Source organism: Colletes latitarsis, chromosome 1 (genome assembly GCF_051014445.1).
Source record: "Colletes latitarsis isolate SP2378_abdomen chromosome 1, iyColLati1, whole genome shotgun sequence".
In the NCBI taxonomy this organism is placed as follows: domain Eukaryota; kingdom Metazoa; phylum Arthropoda; class Insecta; order Hymenoptera; family Colletidae; genus Colletes; species Colletes latitarsis.
In genome coordinates, this window is record NC_135134.1 from 56,938,976 (window position 1) to 56,960,110 (window position 21,135).

A 21,135-nucleotide genomic window follows, 5' to 3' on the forward strand; every position below is an offset into this window, starting at 1 on the left:
GAGCGAACGACGATCGATTTCTCATTAATGCATAAGCGCGGTTCCGATCGGAACGTAAACACTCGCGGGATGAGAGTCACGATCGAAACCCGAGAAAGCTTTCGCGATTGCTTGAAAAATGTTGGCCGCGTACGTGAAAACATTTTACGCGGATGAATTGGCGCCAGGTTTATTTGAAATATCATGGGAGCCGCGGTTTATTCTTCTATTCCTTGACGAGGAAACGCTTATAAAATCTCCGAGTGTCCTGCGTGTCGTGGCATGCATGCAAAAATATTTCTGCGTATTCTAACGGGAAGAAACGGACATGCAACTATAATAATATCAGCGGACGTTGGGTAATTTTTAAAATACCGCTGACACGGTGGACAGACTTATTCATTTTTTTCTATTTTTAGCACAAGCCAACTATTACGTGCTCGACGAGTCGTAAACTGTTCTCTCGAAGCAAATATCACTCGTGTTATTGGTGAAATACAGCCTGATTTTGAATTTCGGTTAATCGTGTTCGCTCCACCAAAATTCGTGGCGATCGTTTCAACGATATTCTATTTCACGTATAATGTACATCGGAATAAAATAACGAGCACCAGATAGATAATCCTTTGTAGTTTTAATGTCGTTTCGATCGAAAGCTCTAGCGGTTTTAGTTGTCGTGTACTTTCTCCTCCAGCAATTATTTGCTTGGCAACGAGATTTTCGCAAAGTTCGCGGGAAGAGCCGGGATGTTCCAGCGATGCCGAGGCAACGGGACGGCGCGTTTCGACGCCTACAGAGATATATCCAAGCGCATTAGTGACATAATTTTCCCGGTGTATTTCTGTAACGTGCCAGGGAAACGGGTGGAGATGAAAGGGGAGGGTAAGTGAGAGTCTGGCGACGCCGGTCGTCTGGGGCTCTCTCGCTTAAGCGAGTTTATCGACATTGCATTTCCGCGTTTTCGTTGCACAACACCTGTCCGCTGCCCATATAATCTCCCCTCCCACGCGTCGGGATCTCGAATCATCGCTCTTATCGCGGTTCTTTCACAGCCCCTTTTCCATCGATTCAAGCAACGATGCACGGTATTCGAAACGCCTGGCTAATATTAACGATGGCTGGTACCGCGACAACCGGAATCAGAAATGCATCGAGCGAATGGTTATAGAAAAAAGATCTGTCCGGGCCATAAACACTAGAAATAACAGAAGATGTATGTAGAATAAAAGAGCCCATGTAAGAAAGTGACCGACGTAGAATACGCAATGGGATGTCAGAAAGAAATGAAATCAACGAATGACGTGATGCAATAGCCGCAACAAAATAGAAACGTAGACATGTAACGGTAACGTCAGTTTTCCTTGTAAATATTGGAAAAAACAACTCTGATCTCGATATACGAGAAACACATACAATAGAATCCTAAACGATAGGTAGATCCGGTGTTAAAGGAACGAACAAGCGTTCGTATATTTAATTGGTATCGCGAGCAGATTACAGCCGGCGCGGCGCGGCGCGGCGAAATGGTGCACGCTCGTCCCGTAATCGATGGTATCCGCGCGGTTTGCGGCTAGGAAAACTGAAAATTGCCGTGGCCACCCGGTAAATGGTTCCACGCGTGAGACCGCCCGAAGATATTCCTGAAGCAACCATATATCTTTGGAATTGCGTAACGTGCGCCGACACGGCAGAAAGAGAGAAAAAGGCGAAACGAGCAGCGAACCGGAGAGGCGGAGAGGGATAGAGAGAAAGTAGGAATCGCGGAGAGGAGCGAAGAGGAGATAGAGAACGAATCCGGCGAGCGCACTCGTTGCAACGAGAGATTGGCCGTAGAAAGTGCATTGGGAAAGCGAACGGCCGAGCGCATAAACGCGACCATAAATTATTTGTCTCGCGGAATGCATCCCTTTTCTGCTCGGATGAGATTAGCCTGGCTCGTCCTTTAACGATCGCTGCTCCTCTTATTAAGGCTATATAATATCGAGATTCGAAAGCCCCGAACCGAGGTTTCTTCACCAGGCCGAACTAACAACTCCCACGATCTATCGATCTTCAGATTTACGCGTTCGCGATAGCGAGACCTGACGAAAGTTGAAATAAGAGAACAGTGCCGATTCCAAGGATTCTTATAGCGTGTCCCCTACGATGCTCGGTTGGCACTCTAATATCAGCACCGTGGGAAAGGATTCGACGTATTAACGATGCATTATCGTAATAAGCACTCCCGGCAATAGTTCGTTACCGAGTATTCCTGTTCCGTAGCGCGTCTACGTGTATACCTCAAGAGACGCGTCCCTGTAATACCGATATACGGTATGTATAATGCGATGCAGCACGACACGCGATGCATTACGCTGCGAATCGCGAATCGCATCACGGAAATTTCAGAAATTTTCAGGAAACGCCTACGCAGGGTGTGGCCTAATTCGTAATACGTATGCACGATCGAGAAAATTCCTTGTATAGAAATAAGTCGAAAGTGGAATGTAATAGTTTCTTCGTATCGGAGTTTTGGATCCGGAAAAATCAGCTTGAAAAGTTCGATGAATCCAAGTATTCCTAACGATGTTCGAAAGGTAGTTTTCTAAAGTACGAAACTTACTCGAGGATTTTGTTGGGCTAAATCTCCAACTGCAAGCTAGGATACACGAATTCGATATTATTCCGTAGTGTATCATCGACAGAAAACAAAGATCATATTCCACCACTCCGTACAGCTTTGCCCCACAAACCTTTCTCCGAAATTGATGCATCGTTGTTTCAAGCGTCCTTGATAACCAGCGATGGTTCTATCAATCATATTCTGCGAAATAACATCAAATTCCTATTGGATCCTAGCTGGTAATTAATCAAGGTAAAAAAAATACCTTTTTTACGCTTAAAAAAATTTACGTACATTATTTACTCTTTCACGTATTGACTTCCAACTGAAAGCACCACTCGACTCAACTGACGATTTGTCACCGGACGCCCTCACCTACGAGTAAATGGCCGTTTGAAGGAAGAATACAAATCAACGTGCATTAGAGAATTGAATATTTAGTCATAAAAAGACAAAATAAGTAATAAGTTATCTAGCAGCCAGTGCTAATAATAATAAAACATGATTATCGATATCGCGATCGATGAAAACCAATAAAATAATCCAGACGGCCAATCCGTTTTCTGTAAAAGGATCGTGTCCGAGCGAACGATTAGGGGCGATTATACACCGATGCTGCTTATACTTTTCAAACTTGGTAATATTCCCTCCGCGGGGAATGGGATAATGATCTTGCGGAAAAAGTTCCGCAGAATGGAAATTTCTAAACGCTTTCAAGGTGGAACGCACCGTATAGGGATGGGTAAACCCCGAGCGACGAAGGGAGAAATTCACTTTGCGTAGTTTTTTCATCGATAGTGAAGTTTGACAAGTTTCTACATATATTTCTGTAAGAATGACTATCGTTGGACAAAATTTTACACGCGATAAAAAGCGGTGTATAGGCTCGGGTAGCTTTTGCAGCCCTTCGTTCCAGGATCCCTCACGCCTGGTACTGTATTTCAATTACAGAATATCGTTGGAACGATCCTCATCGGTGCTACAAATTCACCGATACGCGTTCGAAATCATTAGCGGTAAGAAGATCGTTCATCCGCGAAGCACGCGGTCACGATAGATCCGGCACCATGAAACCGCAACCTCGGACCGGTCTGGAATAATGAAATTAACGATGGCCTGGCTATGGGCTCGCAGTAAACTGACAATGGCAGAACCCAGGCGGGTCGAGTTCCTCCTGTTTGGAGTTGGAGGCAGGAACAGAACGGCCAATTGTCGGAGAAGTTTGGAACGCGGCCTCGACCAGAGTCGAGCAGCCACTTGACGGCATTTATCAGCCCTTGTTTACAAGGAAGCGGCGCGCATCGCATACATATATTTACTCGGGTCACAGCATTCGTATTCCAACCGGCTGTGTGTCCGTCCGTCCGTCCGTCCATTTCTCCATTCGTACTCCGCCATGCAGAAGTGCAGTGTGCGAGTGTGCTTCTAGTGCCGATACGTGCTGGCATGACGATGAGCGATTCTCAGGGCCGGCCTCTCCGAGAAACCGTCCTTTACGAGCATCCTCTTGCTCAAGCAACGATCCCGTTGCTCCGATTCAAGAATATCGAGACCTACGTTTCTTCTTTTTTTTCAAAAATTATTACACTTACAGGAAGATTATTCGACGAATTCTTCGAGTTATAGTGACCCAAAGATTACATAAGAATGCCTGTGCATATGCATTATTTTTCACAGGATGCATTTGCTCGTCGAGAGGCGACTCGAGGAAGAAAAACAAAAGTGCCCTGCAATCAGACTTCCCAATTTACCGTTAATTACGAGGTATCGAAGAAATGCCCTCGTCGCGACAATTATTTTCAAAGATCGGAAGTTCGAGTAATGTGGAATTAATTAGGCAGAGTTCCTCGAGCGTCGTACTTTTCTCGACGTGCCGGATCTCGTTTAACGAGTCGACGTCGATTTCGTCGCCGTATTTTCTGATTCGACCCAATTCTTTCCACGGTCTTGGAATTAGAAATCGGGACGTATGTGTGTCAAGCCCCTTCGGATCGATGATGTTAACAGACCCACGGTATAATATTCGGCAATTAATTTCGAGTCTCGCAACAACGATTATAATTATAATAATATACAACGATTGTAATTGTGTAGCAATCCGAGCATCGATGCGCAGTCTCGCGATAATGCGTGTATATGTATACGATCGATCGAACGATTTCGTAACAATTGGAAACGGTGCTCGCGAAATTATGAATTCTCGATAGGGCAGCGAACGAGTACAAACTAGAGATGGATCTATTTTTTGGTGTGTTCGTTGTTGCTCGTCGAAAACGAATAATTCCAGTCAAACTGCGACGAATATAAATGCAAAGATACCTGGTATCGATCGATTACCACGCACGCAACATACGCGTATTATTATTTATTACGACGCTTACGATTAGTCGTGATCGATCGTAAACTCTAGGACGCGTTGGTTTTTTTCCATTTCGTCGATGATTTTAACGAGAAGCCCGAAAATGTAACATCGGAAAGCACGTAAATGTACCGTTACGAAAGGATTTACGCGAGAAATTCGTGATCGGGGAATATACCATTGCGCTCGAACGGAGTCATCTTTTAATTAACGAAGAACCCAAGTCTTACTAGAGATTTCATCCGATGATCGAATTCTCTATTCAGGGTAAGACAAAGTAGACCATTTTTGTTGCTCCAAGTGACGGCATCATTGTTCCATTCCCGTCGCGTTTGCTGGTCTCTGCAACGGCGAGCCATTCCGAGCTTCCATTCAGCGCACCTTTTGGCTATCTTATCCACTTGGAATCCGCAATGGGCTCCCATTATTTAATCAACGAAACGTCTCGTTAGCGATCTGGGTCACACACGAGCACGTTTCCCGGTCTTTCACGGTACAAACGTAAATCTCTACCGCGCCTGTTTCTGCTCCTCCTCGATCACGCTCTCTCCTTTCATCTTCGCCTTGCTTCCGGAGTGTCTGGCATCGCTGCTCGCCGACAATGGCTCGTCTTCGATGGGTTTCGTGTACGCGTAGATTAGCGTGACCGATCGCACCGCACCGCGTCGCGTCGCCTATACACTTTTCCATTCTGATATCGCTGGTACAAATCGCCATCAAATAACGTACCTTTTATCATTCTCGCTCGTTCCTTCTTCTCTCTTTCATCGTTTGGCTTGTTGCTTTCGTCCAAGATCGTAAACGGGTCTCCGTCACAGACCGGGCAAACCTCTTTGCACAAATTAATCGATGATACATCGACCCGCATCAAGATCGATTGCTCTGTCACACGCATGCAAGCGACAGGACTTTTTCAACTAAACAAATTCCTTCCCAAGCTTTAGACAATAGACCCGAATGGAACGATGCGTTTAATTATGCGAGCCAATAAATAAACCAATTAGGAATTAATATTCAGATTGTACGACATAAATTTCATAAAAAAAACAGTAGCGAGAGTAATTTAGTTAACTTAACGTACAAGGGAATACACGAAGCATATAATCGTATTAGTCTGTGAATAACCGAAATCAACTGTCGAAAATCCACTGAACCGAAGATTATAGTAGTACATGTATACTATACTATAGCTTCGGCAATTGATGTATTTAATTAAATTACTCAACGTAATTAATTTGCAAGAGGAATCTGGTAGCTCGAAAATGTTCCCATGAGCGGACCAGTTCTGTCAGTGGTCCATTAATTACCGTCGTCTTTAATTAATTAGCATCTTGATGCGATAGTTCCCGTCCAAGTACACAGCAAGCACGATGGCCGTTTTCTCCGAGGTAGAAATGTGTTTCGCGACAAAATGTTTATTAATTTTACCATAAAAAGGATGCATTTACGAAATGAAATTCCACGTTACGAACGACGAATCGGTTCGCTGCTCTTCGGGCTGAAAGGAATTCTTATTCGTAATTTTCAGATTACGGTAATAAGAAACGACCTGGAAAGAAAGGGAAAAGCCTTGGCTAGCGACGAAAGAAAGACTCCGATGAAATCTCTGGGTTACAGCACCTGTTAACTGTAATCTCAAAGGCTGGACTTGGGACGCTTCAAAGACGCGAATATTGCTTTTTACTAAAAAAAAATCTTGAATAGGAAGTCTGGCTTGAACTCGCAACGAAACGAGAAATAAAAATTCCAAAACTCCTGTGCGTCGCAAAGAAGAGAAACGTAATTTTTGTCCCGCTCGCGAAATTCCCCGCTAAACACGCAGGAAACGAGCCCGCATAACGATAGAAACCGATAACATCCGACGCGATAATATCATCGGTATCCCGTGGCAGCGTTTATTCAAACGCGCCGCGGCACGGCTGGTTTCGAAACAAAGCCGAACGGAGCCGCGACAGGGTCATCGATTTATTATTTCTTTGATGGAATATGGAAACCATCGTGGCCAGATCTGACCGCTTTTCAACGCGAAAATTCTATTCTTCGTCGGATCGCGTGGTCACGCGCGAATCGGATTTACAAAGGGAGGAGTTGCAAAAAATTTCGAGGGTGCCGGGGACAGTTTGAAAAGCTTTACGGAGAACTGTTCGAAACTTGGATGGAAACTGGTTCACCGATAGAGGAAACCTAGAGGAATTAAAACTGTCGGGGACTTTCGGATCTAAGCCGAGTAGTCCCCTTGGAGCACAAGTTCAATCTGCGATCAGCATCGGAGCTTTATCAGGACTTTGAGGACCCACAGACGTTATACGGTATCGGTACTAGCTGCAACTTGGCACAGTGGGAAGCCTTTGTTCTCTTACGATTTAATATTCTTTAATAACCATTGTAAAGCAGCCTTGAATGGGCACTTGAAAGAAATGGCTCGCTAGACACGCTTCAAAGACCTAGCGTACCAGTCACCGAACGTTATTTCGAAATTCTTTAATCTTGATCTTCGAGTCTTTCTTAATTAGTTTTAGCTTTACACAAATCTCAATCAACATTTAACTAGTTTTAAACCCACCTCGAACTATCAGCCTGCAACTATTTTCATTGCAAAAACTAAAGCCGTGAAAGCTTCAAGGATCTCGCCGTAGTAAGGTTTCGTAATAATCAGCAAGATTGGGGATGCAAACTGATACGACGACGGATTTCGAAAATTTTCAATCGCATTCACCGGGCAGACGTTTCCAACGTTTCTTAAAAAGATCCGTGTCTAGACCCTCTGTTTTTATTAGCGTTAAATTTCTGCCTGGTGAACATACTGGTCTCTGGTTTTTCCAAGGTTGATAAAAGTCTATGGAACGCGACGAGCTGTTCCATCCGAATGAATAAACCAGCCCCGGTTAAAGCGGTATTTCGGTCAAAATACACCTGACAGTTGGAATAGTGCTTGTATTTCCGACGCATTAAATGAAATTACCTACACTCTGTTAAACTCGTTAAATTCGTATTGAAGCGTTGCTGTGTTTCTTAACGATTTCTTGCCGCGTAGAATTATATAATTCCTGAAAAAGAAACTCTGCGCACGAATATACATATAATTCTGTGTTCCTTTCTAGAATACGATCCGCGGCTATTAATTAACCACGTTTCTAAAACCTTCGAAACCATCAATTAACCGTATCGTATTTCTCGATACATTCGCCGTTGTCCGCGTCGCACCTGACAGCACAATAAATGCAATATCTATGTTTCTAGTCTTCGCATGCCGAATCAGTGAATTATCCTTTCGGTATTCCTACATTTATCGAAACCGGATGGTTGATCAGGGCATAGATCGAAAACAACAAATAGATCTGGCGTGGTTACTATTATATATTATCCGCTTTCGGAAAGTCCGTATATGAAAAAATGTTTGATCGAGTTCGATAGTTGTTGGTCCATGGTATAAATCATACTGCGAGTGAAAGGGTTAATGGATATCATTGGCTAAAGGAGAAACGATTATCGTGCTTTGAAAAGGAGAAAATGGAAACGTGGTTTTAGGTACGCGATGCGTAATCAAGCATGCCGTCAGGACGAAGGAAGAGGAGTGCATCGATACCGAAAGCGAGTCCGCGCGTTTGCAACGCAGACCCGTGACCGCCTCGGGTGTAATTAAACGCGGCGGCGGCGGCGGCAAATTGCTATTCGTTGTCGGCACCGTGCACAACAGTGCCGGGCCCGTTTGTATTCGACGGGCTACCCTTGCCTCCTAACATATCCACCAACACGCATCTATCGATACCGTTAATCACGAGTATCAATCCACGAGTAAGCATTATTTGGACGAAATTCGAGTAACGCTTGTATCGGGTATGCGGTGAAAACCAGAAATCAACCGGACGCTTTCCTACGAAATATCGCAACGAGTTAAATTAAAATGTCAGTCAAGGGAGAAAACCTATGGAATAAAGACGAAGAAGGGCATCCGTAAGGGATAAAAGAGACGCGGCAATAAGAAAATAAAGAAATGAAAAAACCGCGTGCAAATCACCGATGTTAAAGAACTTGTCATCAAGTCGTCTGCGGAACCATAGATTGAAGCGTTCGATGCGACGACAAGAAGAAAAAGCAAATGTTAAAAACTGTTTTCAGCATTCTATGGCTTCTAAAACTAGACTGTTCTCTTATTTGCACGATCGAAGAACGGAATTGTGTCTCGTATACACTTGAGTTCGCATAAATTACACGGGGGTGTATTTGTACGTTTCTGTATCGTTCATTGAGGCTCGTGTGCGCGGGTAACGACGTCGGAACGCAGAACAAAATGCACGCGATAATTGTAACATTTACACGGAATACTTTTGCTCGCGATAACAATGGAAAAGGGCGGTACTCGTACTGTTCTGGTTTCCCACGTTGCGAATGAGAATTTCATTTTCACTGTTCTTGAGAGGCTAGTTGAAGATGGCCGGTCGTTAACGCGGACAATTTCATTGACCGTAGAGCGATCGCTACTCCTCGTTAGTAGCCCGACAAGCCGTTTTGCCAAATGATTCGCAAACACGTTGCTGTGTAAGAAATCGTGGAAAGTACCAAGATATAATGCGTGCATAATCGAGATTTTCGCGCAAATCGGAAAGTTAACGTGTACAATGATCGATAGTTTAAGCACGAACGTTAAAAAATTTATGGAAAGAAAGGGTTATTATCGCGTTAGGAGGACTCGAAAATAATAAAATCGGCGCGTGGCAAAAAATTACGCGGTCCTCTTTTACAAGTAACCGTACAATCATCCGTATCGCGAGCGTGACTCTATTGTTTGCGATCCGGAATCGAAGGGTCTATTAAAGAAGGTGTTGAAACACGAACGTTCATCGAAGATGTTTGTGAGAATTGTTTCAAGGGCAGAAAAGTATGCGCGACACGATCAAACCGCGAAACAAGCAGAATTTCTTCGACTAAGAGAACCAACGGAACCAACCGAGGGGAGAGAAAACCCTTTAGAAACTTGTCGAAAAAATAGCGTGCTCGTTTGCCAGAACAGAAAAAAAGAACGAAACGTCGTCCATTGGATCGCGTTTCCGAGCGTGAACACGCGACAATTGATTCGTTACGCCGCAAGGAGGGGGCATTGCACGGCCCCGTGAGAAGGTTCGGAAGGAAACGGAATCACCGAGCTCGTCGAAGGGACCAGATGAAACGTTTTCCGGAACGTCTGGCTCGAGGAAACGTTCGTTTTACCAATCGCGTTGGCCGTTGCTCCTGTCTGGCCAGTAAAATCCCCAAATAAGTTTCAGAAGTCTTGCACACACCGTGGGGAAGAAAGATGCATAAAAGAGAACTGTTTACGCGCAGAATACACCGGCGAAATTCCATATTACTTCCGGCTGCGACTCTTCGGGGCTGAAGAGACGAAATTCGCGAAACCTCGTATCTTCCCAAACACCGCCGCGCCCGCTGAAATGTCGAGCAACTTTCACTTGTTGCGTAATCACTCTGCGAGATTTCTACGATGCAGCCCGCCATCCTAGCTTCGCTACGCACAACGTCTCGGTTAATAAATAAACCAAGGATGCGTGGTCTCGGAAACCGAGACTTTCAGTAAGCAAAGATCAAGTACCGAAATGGTTTTTGTCTCCATCAGATTTGTTTGTCTGTTTCCTAGCATGCTAATAAAGCGTAGCAATTTACAAACAACGATATTGGAGAAATTCAACGTAATTGAAAGGTCGATACGTCGACTCGCGTTGCATCGCCAGCGGCAAAAGACGAGCAAACACCGAGGCATGGCAATTACTGGCGGAATAATGAAAATACGATGCGATGCGATGGATAACGACGTGGGTTGGGTGTCGAACGTGTACGTATATCGAACACAGGATAAAACGCTGGAATATGATTAATTTAGCCCGGGGTTTCAGCCCCGATCTCGATACCCTGTGCACGACGCGACGGTCAGCTTCGCACGGTCGCTTTGAGTTACTCGTTTTAATGCATACCGACACACAGTGCCGCATATAAGAGAATAGCTGTTGCACACATCGATTCGTCCGCGTGCTCGAGTAATTCGTTCGCTTGTTTACCCAGGCCGGAAACTGCTGTATTCTTGCGAGCAACAGCTGCTTCCTCACGCGAAAGATCGCCTTTCGACGACGATACGCCGGCGATACGCCGGCGATACGCCGGCGATTCTTCCCGTGTGAACAGACATTCTGGATCTGGTTAACCGAATCGCTTTTGCACGAGCATTACGAGTACAAAATGCGTCCAATAAATGTAAACGCGCATTCCATTATACTTTCGACTGTACCGACCGTATAAAGTAACCATAGATTCCGGAGGAAAGTGTAGAGTGTAGGTTGTCGTAGTTAAATGTTTCCTCGATGTTCTTATGGAAAAATCGATAAAATTCACTCGAGGTATTCCACTCGCGTAACGATCGACACGTAATACATAATTGTATAATGTCGAACGAGTTTAGATGCCGGCTTGTGAAAGTGCGATCATATCGACGTTGGGAATTGAACGTATTAAAGTTACGTTTCTGTATCTAATTCGCTGCGATATTATGTAACGAATTAGAATGTAACGAGGCATTAATCCGCAGCCAGGAAATCCTGGCTCCATTTCTCCTAACGTCGTGCTACACCCACCGTCGATCTTTTCGATTTATCTTTTAACTGAGAATCACCTTCTCGTCGACTCTATTTCCGCGGTTACGCTTTCGATGGGAGAGAAAAGAGGAAACTCGTCGTCAAATATCGTACGGTGCAGCGTCGCGTTATCGAGGATCCGGCGGTTTTCGTCCTCGATCGTTCGAGAGAAATATTATATTCCCCGGCACATACGCTCGGCAAACAGCGCAGCGCGACCAAGTTTTCCTTCCTCGGGAATACGATACATAAATTTTGCGAGAGTGCTTGCATATATTCAACAAGAGCGCTTTGAGCGGCCGAGTTCGAAAGCTTACTCGGAACCCGGTGAGCAAAGTAAGCTCGGCCCGTTTCTCCCCAGCTTCTCTCGTTCGGTTTCCCTCTTGTTCCGTTCATCATCTCCGGTTTGTATCTAGCAAATGGTAGTACAACCAGCACTCCTTTTGGACCAACCAGTTCGTACACTAGTTTCGGTATACTTTCGCGTCTACGCGTCTACGCGTCTACGCGTCTCCATAGTTTCCTTCCTCCTTCTTCCGCTCGTCTTTTGCATTATCGAGCTGACCCGTGCGATCCGTTTCACGTAATACGCAAACGCAACGCGAGTCATCCAACCGACTAATTCGCTACCAACAACTTGGACTCGAAATTCCGAAATTTCGATAACAAATTTTTACTCGGGCATCGTGTTTTACCTAGCGACCATAACTACCCGAAAAAGAGACTTTCATTAGAAATGTTAAAAGAGAAATCTCTGCCCTTAAAATTTTTAAGAGAAATCCTTGGAGATTTATTTCTTAACGAGAACGCGATTTACATGTTTCGTCATCGGATGATAAGTATTAATAAATTACGTATTACGAAACGTACACGTATTAATAATGTTGAACAGAAAATATTGGAAAGTAAAATACGTTTAACATTTCTTAGAAGCGACGGAACGAATTTACGGGGAAGGAGTCAAGCTGTAATTAAGGACGCGTCGATAAAAATTAACGAAAGCTGAAACGTTCGCATCTGCTGGCCGCTCGATCGGTTCGAAACACCTACAGGTGGCAGATAAATTTGTCTTCCTGCATCCTCCTGTTTCCGTTCTTCGGATAATCTACAGTTATGGCAGGCGAATTTCAGCGCGTTAATAACAGCCGCGTAAAACGAGTGATCGACAATTAACGTCGCGTCTGGGATTATTTGTTGCTCGACAAACGGCACATTTATCTCGCGGGAATTGCACAAAAATCGCCTTGGACAGGTGAACCGTAAAGAGACTACGACGATCAATTCTTCTTCCTCGTTTGTACGCCAAAAGTTTTTGCCACAGGGAGAAGTCAGACGAAGTAACGGAGCTTTCCATTCTCTGTTTCCCAATTGTTGACGTTCGGAACAGCTGCGACAAGCCAAGAAAGGTTAAATTACAATTTACACTAATTAATAGGTAATTCTTGCGATAACGCTGTTGCGAACGCTGTGAAAATTTGTCGATTACGTTTCGTTGAACGTGTTGCATTTAAGGGGGCTTTTCTCTCCAAGTGGCTGATGGAGTCTCTTTATCTTAACCCGCGAGCTTTTCACTGGAAGCAGAATGAAATACATATACCCGACTGTTTCGTGCTCACGTACACCGTGTCCATCAATTCAAAGTGCTCCCGCGAGGAGAAAGTTCGCTTCGGTCGAGCGGAATTTATAAGCAGAAATAGAAACTGTGGCTCTGTTCCGTGGAATAACACCGACGCAGAGTAAAGTGAAATGTTAAGCACCGTATGATTACGAATAGAATATACGGCGGACTGAAAAAGATTTACGGCGCGGCGCGGTGCGGCGCAACCCCGACGGGCAATCATCACGCGTGAAAGTACGACGCGTCGCGACGCCAAACCAAGATACAGAACCGCGCGACGCTTTGCATCTCGCGGATGCTGAATGGAAATTACGGGTGATGGAAAAACGCAGATAAGAGGCGAGCGGTAGAGTATAGTATACGTATAACGGTGAGAAAACTGCACGAAACGCGTTTGGATTTATGAGATAGTTCTCGAGATAGTTACGAGATAGATTAGAAATTGTATGGCGCAAAGTATGAAGCTAAATTTATGAAATTTATAAGGATCGAGAAATTGAAATACTTTCCATAAAGGATGGTAGAAATCTGACGCGATAAGTTCCTCGTTGTACCGTCTTTTTACTACGGAGAGTAATTGTACAGAGTAAATTGGTACAGAGAAATGTTGCAAGCGTATTGTAGAATCTTAATTGAACGCAAAAACGAAACTATTCTGTTATTCGGAGGTATATGTTTATACTTTAGGCAGCACGATTTATTGCAAGGGAATACACGATCCAGAACCCGTAGCTGGTTGGCGTGACGCGGAACTATGTAGGTAGTTATCACGCGGTTGCTTTTTTCGGCGCGATTGGTTGAAATTACCGAGCGTCTGGTGTAAAGACCCCTTGTAGTAGAACCATTTATTATCGATTGATACGACAAACATAAATATTTTGCTCGGTCGTCGAATGTCTGAATCTTGTTAAAATTATACGTTCGTTCTGATCTATGATTCCAATTATTTTCTCTACCCTGTTTTTCAATCTTGGATTTCATTATTTTCATACAATCGTTCCTACGGGATTACAAGGAATAGAAAAGCGAGATGCGTCGGCAAGATTAGCTCTTGAATAGAATTTACGCACCCACTAATGCAATCAAAACTGCAACTCATGCAAGATTATTGATTCTTTTTGCACTGTCTTTTTGCACAGCCATAATCGCTACCACCAATCCGAGCGGTGATGAAACGTTTTCCTTTTCAACTTGGATTTCTTACGCCAATGTAAAAATCAAAGGGTCGAAACGTTACGTTACGATACAAGTTATTATCGCGTATTTAGATGGTGGAAGAGTTTGCTGTTAAAGGCGGAAACGAGCGCGCGAGTAAAAAAGTTCGGAACGCGAGCAAATTTATTCGTGCACGACCGTTTAAGGCGTCGTTAATACGGTACGGCCTCAACGAATTCCCATGAAGAAGCACCGAAAAACTTGGGCTCACCGTCCAAGCATCATTACGCGGCGCGCTTCCGCCTTCGTCTCTTGAAATTACAGACCGTTCGGGAGCGTAATAAATTACAATATATCGGCGTGCGAACGCGCTCTTGTATCGTTTAACAGAACAGCCCTAATTATCCAGCCAGTTTCGCCGAATACATTTCGCGTAGAAAGAAAGCAAACGGCTAACGACGGTCCCTACAGGTTTTCATCTTGTAACCAGCGCCGGAGATCGAGACTCATTTTTACGCGATCGATACATCGTCGCGTTTGAAATTGCTAATTCTCGCATCGTATAGTTTGAAAGCGTGATTAACGAACGTTTGCATGTATGTAAATCGTATCCAGCTTCGTTTGACAACTGTTTCGTTAGAGTACCATATGCACCACTGGACGCCACCAAGGAATCGCAAGCAAAACACTCCAAGCTTCGACGTGAATTCGCGGCCCAGAGTACAGCGAGCAGAAACGGAGCCCAAAGCAAGGAGATTCGCGTACACGGTTTACCGTCGAGTTAAAATAGAAACTGGGTATAGAATCGAGCGATCGTGCTGAGAAAAACCAGCAGCGTATTCTTATCGTGCGAATGCATTTCCGGCGCTGCTCTGACCGGAGGAGATAGAAACGCCGGCGTAACGGGGTACGGCGTCGTTGTCGCTGATGTGCTTAACGCCAAGCACCGTTCGATCTCGGCCGCGTTACCGGGTGTCATAAAATGAAATCGGTGCTCGGTGGTCGGTGTTCGCTTCGATCAACGTCGTTGGTAGTGCCCTGTAACTCCATTTACACTAATTTTTCATGCCTAACTTGAAATATTTCTAAAAAGCGAACAGACAGCTTCGATCGTTTTTCGAATATTCCGGATAGACGGTGGGCCCCGGTAAAATCTCGTAGTCGCAAGATGGCTCCCCGTTTCCAGACGCTCGAATCAACCACACTGGACTGACTCCCTCTGTCTTTCACGTGGTGTTCTCTTTTCCACTCGGCTAGTCGCGTATCCTTCCCATGGTCGCTGGTACACCTTGGTCCCGTCTCGTTTCCACGCGTCGGCATGTTCTTCGTCTAACCAACGGCACACGTAACGACGTCTTCTGGCAGGGGTTTCACGATACTCGAACGGTATACGTACATACGTATATGTATAATGTTGCAGACTACTCCTATACGGTACCCTCTGCTCTCCCTTTGCGGCCGGCCCCGTTTCGCCTTTTTCCTCTTCCTTTTTCTTTCCGTCTGCTGCTGCTGCTGCTGCTCTTGCTTCGCAGCCGATCTTCCTCCCGCTTCTTCCCTGGTTCTGTAACGGTGACGCGAGCCTTTCCGTTACACGAACCACCGTGTATATACCGAGGTTGTTCCAGCCTTTTCCCTTCCTCGGCCGCTCCGTGTTCTCGTCCGTCGTTGCATTATGGATGCAACGGGTTGCCCGTGGACGAACCGTGACCGAACGTGTCCCTCGCCACCGAGAGGGTTCTCTCACCACACACACACACCACCTTCCGCGATCCTCCCGTTCCTTCGAGCCGCTTCTGTTGTCTCTCTGCACCATCCGCCATCCGCCATCCGCCATCCGCTCTATATGGCCATACACTCTTTTTCCTCGTCTTCTTCTTTCTTGCCGTTCCGTCTACGCGTAACCGTTTCCATCGAACGACGGTGCCGTTAACTCCACGCAACACATACGATGTTTTTTCGTTCTTACCGAACGAGGAACATCGTTGAACCGCGATGTATCTCATCTGCTGCTATTCGATCGCGTCTGATGGAGTTGTATCTGTTTAAAAGAGCTATGGCTGACGATATCGAGCACGCGTTGTACATTATTTAGTTTTTTTTTACCAATAATACACGTACGCATCCAAGTGCGTTTGCGTTTGGGATCGCTACGTTAAGCGTTTTCATATGGGTTTCTTGGTTCAGCGAAGAGGCTGGGAGTGTTTTAGCGCAACGTTTACCTAGTTGTACGGATGTCGATCACGTTACGTAACGTAGCTGCCTGTTTTGTTTTCCAGAACAACACTACGCGGCCGCCGATTCGAACAGTTCGACGCCCGCGAAGAGTTTCGTGGCCTGTAGAGTTTGCGGTGACAAAGCGAGCGGTTATCATTACGGCGTAACCAGCTGCGAGGGTTGCAAAGTGAGTATGGAATTTGAAAATGTTCCTTCATTCCTTCAACATGAATATGGATCAAATTAATCTCGTTAATCTATAATACTTTCGAACGATTTACGATTTTCTCTTTCACGAGACAGATTAAATTTCGAATTTTTATTACGACTTTGACGCGACAAAGTTTCGTAGCAAAATATACGAAGCACCGTTGACTTTTCCCTCCAATACCGCGGAGTTGGAAAACTGATTATAGAAACTTAACTACGAAATCGCGAGTAGATACGTACTGTCTACGTACAAGTTCGAGAGATACTTTAATGGAACTTTCTATACCGGGAAACGTAATTATACATATACCGTAAAGTTTTCTTTCTACATATATCGAAATATTCCCCGAACAAGATCCCCTTGGACGCATCGCTTCCTGCGAGAAAGTTGCGCCGCTGTTGGAAGTATTGTACAATTTTTCTTTCTCATCGAGTCTGTGCATTACTGGCTTCGATTACTTTCGATCGCTCTCTCCCCTCTGCTCTTTCCCCCCTTAGTTTTCGTTACCGTCTCTTATTCTTTGTCCGTCTCGTCTTATTTACTCACGACAACTGTGTATTGCGCAGAAAGCATCGATTCTAGTTTTCATTCTCATTCTTTGCAATATTTTCCATTCGTTTCTCGCATTAACCCTCGACCCATCAATTTCCAAACCTGCTTTTACCCATTTTAAATCTTTATTTCAAAGTCGTGAAGGTTCAGTGTTTAATACTATTGGACGAACGACTCGTTTACGGACAAATGATCCTGATTAATGTATGTCCAAGCTTTGATTGTCCTTTCTTAAAAAACCGCACCGAACAATAATAATGAACGATCACGTATCGAGACTATTCTTCTTCAATTATGAAAGAGAAAATACTACGCTATTACGATTGCTTTTCACTCGTGAAAAATGAATCCGCTTTTATCGTTAAATACAATCGCTGGCATATATTAATTCTGTAGAATGTGTTATTTTATTCGAGTCGTAAAACCGAGTATTGTCCAGCTCGGTTATTTATCGTCTATGTCACGCATCTTGACTAACGTCTGACCGTAATTAACGTTACCCACGTTGTTGATCAGACAGTCGAACAGAAACAAATCGCTTTAGTGCCGACAGTTTGCGAAAGACATGATTGTCTAGGAGCACACTGGCCAGTCTACAAATCGTTAACGTCGTTCAAGGCGTGGCAATAATATTTCATTACGTATGCCAGATATTAATGGTAGAACGCAATACAGAATTTCTGCAACGTGAAAATAACGCGATTATACAAATATTGTGTTACACAGTACTGCGTACACGTTATAGAAACCGCGTTTGTGCGACTGCTGCTCCATTTTAATACCGTGTTATTCGAGCTGTTGTAACTATTAATAGATACGCTCGTTCATTTAATATAATTAAATATATCGTGCAACCTGCGTTGCGATTTCAACTACAGCAACGCACGTTGTCTTGAACTTTAGGAATATGAAGAATATGAATATTTAGGCTCGTTTAGGCAACCGCGCGGCACCTTGTGCACGGTCAAGATATCGAACATCATTCTCCGTTTCCCAAGAGTCGTTTCATCTACGCGAGGCAGCATGAATTCGTAATTATCACGTGTTTCTGGAACAGGACAATCCACACGAACGATAACAAACCGAAGGAATTTAAATTGCGTTTAGCTTTCTCGATGAGCTTGTTAAAATAAAAATAGCAGCTTGTCGAACCGAGAGAAGGTGATCTCTGATAGACTCGGATAAAAGGAAAAAGCAACGGTTCTGCGAAATCGTTGGTTCGTTTTAGTATTTCCCGACGGACCACGTTTCGCGATCTATACGTGCCTTAATCTTCGCGCGAGAATGCACATCCGCCGGTGCTACACACCTGAGATTGAAACACGGAAGCCCTAAGGCCACAGTTAACGGTGAATTGGTACATTCTCGCGCTCCCACCGACACGTTCGCGCGACGCAGCGCCAGCTGCACGCTCACACACTTCTTTCCGATATGGCAAAATTAATTTCCCGGCTGGGAAATGAATGTGCGTTCGTTGCCCCGTCGCACCTCGGTATCTCCGCGACTTTTTTTCTCGCGAGATACGCGACGCTCTTTGCGAACAATCCGAAGAAATCAGAGACGCTCGAAATTTCTAAGGGAACATTAAACGTATGCTTCGATCAAAAGTGGGAGACTAAAGAATAAATGTCTTGTGCCGATTATCCAGAATGTCCGAGTTATTCTTTCAGAAAGAAAAATCTCAAGTATGTCTGACTATGGGAAGGGCGTTACTACTACTGCGACGCGTTTATCACTGGCAATCTATAAAAATGTTTCCACCGATAGGTCCAAAGTTTAGCTTTCGATCGAATTTACTTACCACTGCATGCAACCAGTTAATCGCCGTAAACGTACATATTTCATAAAGAGAATTTGTAACGAATCATTTCACGCTAGAGCAGGCGTGTAATTAATATTAAAGGACGCATTATTATGATTAACGTAGCGAACGTTGCTCGAGCAAAACAGTGGAAAGTATAAATATATCTGGATTACCAATAAAACGTAATTACTAACTGAGTCGGATCGAAAATTAAATTGCCAGCATTAATTGCGTAGTAATTTTCTGGAATAGTGCCGTGTTACGTACAGATTATGTAAATAGAATTCATTGATCCGACAGGGGAACTATATAATGTACAATAATTTCATATGCACGAGTACGACAAAGCTTCCAATTTTCCTGACTTCTCTGCTCCACGAAAGGCTAAACGCGATTAACAGTTGGATGGAACTACCACTTGTACTATTTTCTTATTACAACAAAAATAATTTATGGTATAATCCTCCCCTATTTGCCAGCAAATTGTTAAACGTTATATTATCAACTTGTCCGATTAAACGTAAGCGTTTCTACTGATCATTACCGACGCTGGCTCCTATTTACGTCCGATTTATTTCACGACGTTCTCCTGTCCGACTTATACGCCGACATTCTCCTGCGAATTAATTGATACTCTTTACTGCAGCAATTCGTAATCAAAGATTCCCGCTTCGTTGGACAATTTTGTTGCTTTTACATCTGCATTTCCCCGTTGCGCGATACAAATGTACAAAACTTGGTAATTACAAGCCATTATTTAACGAATTAAGCTATAATAAAGCCCATGCACAACGTTAATGCGTTCATTTGGAAATTAACGAGGTACTCATCGGAATAAAATTCTTATTAAATGCAGAAAATTCAGGCTTATTCCGTTGTTCGCAGAAACATTTAATTATTTTTCGTAAAACTTTAGAAAGAATCTTGATAAACTTACACAACTGATCAGAAATTTCTAAAGCCTTGGCGTTATTCTTTCAAAGATTATTTCTTAACTGTATATTTATCATTTATATTATTTTATATTTTATCGTTATCATTTGTATTCCAACTTTTCCCGTGGTCAGAAAATCTAACACGCGAATGCCTGCACCTTATCATAATATAACGACTGTGATCAGCTCACAACGATTTTTCTATCCTATTTATTTACTACTACACCTCTTTTTACTCAGTCTAATAACCGCCAAGTATTAATAAAATATTAGATTGGGTTAATAACAGCATGCTTCGTTTACTCCTTCGATTCGTATAACCTACTTAAAGAGGCGATGAAAATTCTCAATAAATAGTAGGGCTTACACCCTCGCGTGATCGAAGAGGACAATCAGGATGGTTCCCAAAGATAAACGAAACTGAGAAAGGGGGCAAAGATAAAAATATACCCGCGAGAGGAAATAAAATTTGTCATCTGTTTAAAAAAATCAACGAGATCGTTCGTTATGCAAAACCATTTGGTGGAATGCTCGACCAATGCGTGCGCATGCGGAGCACGTCTCGCCCCCTCGAAGACACGGGGACTAAGAACAAGAGCGTTTTCCTTCGTTGTTCAACCACGGAACAGAAGTGTTTATTATTTTCCAGCGGTGTTGCGATGCCGTTGGAAGTGCAAGCTGATACAACGTCACGTATCGATTTTAGCAACGAGCCGAGGTCGAGACGCGGTATCGAATGCCGGTATTAAACGTACAACTGGTCGCTTTCTAGTCCCCGTTTCAGGATATCGGTCAGCGGATATGCATCAACGTCCTGGTGGCGTTGTCGCGTATGGCTTTCATTAATTAATACGATCGGTAATAGACCAATAAACCGACGTGTTCGCTCGCAACAACAGGTCGGGACGAACAAGCCCCTGTCTGCGCGTCTCGTCCATCATTCGGCCACGGAAGAACCACGTTAACTCGTTTATTATTTTTAAAGTGTACCTCGCATTTCTCTCTACAGTATGCGAAAAAGAAGAGTAATAAACTTTTATATTAGATTATCTAAAAATATACTCGTACCGCGAGTACCGCGTAATC

General features: G+C 44.0%; 1 protein-coding gene across 3 annotated transcripts in view; it reads left to right on the plus strand.

The window, feature by feature from the left end:
- Positions 1–21,135, plus strand: part of Eip78c (Ecdysone-induced protein 78C) — an 87,360-nt gene that overhangs the window by 54,520 nt on the left and 11,705 nt on the right. For all 3 annotated transcript variants that reach the window (XM_076764272.1, XM_076764257.1, XM_076764265.1), the window contains one exon: positions 16,610–16,734. In XM_076764272.1, the coding sequence (XP_076620387.1) occupies positions 16,610–16,734 (125 nt within the window). The remainder of the gene's footprint in view (positions 1–16,609; positions 16,735–21,135) is intronic.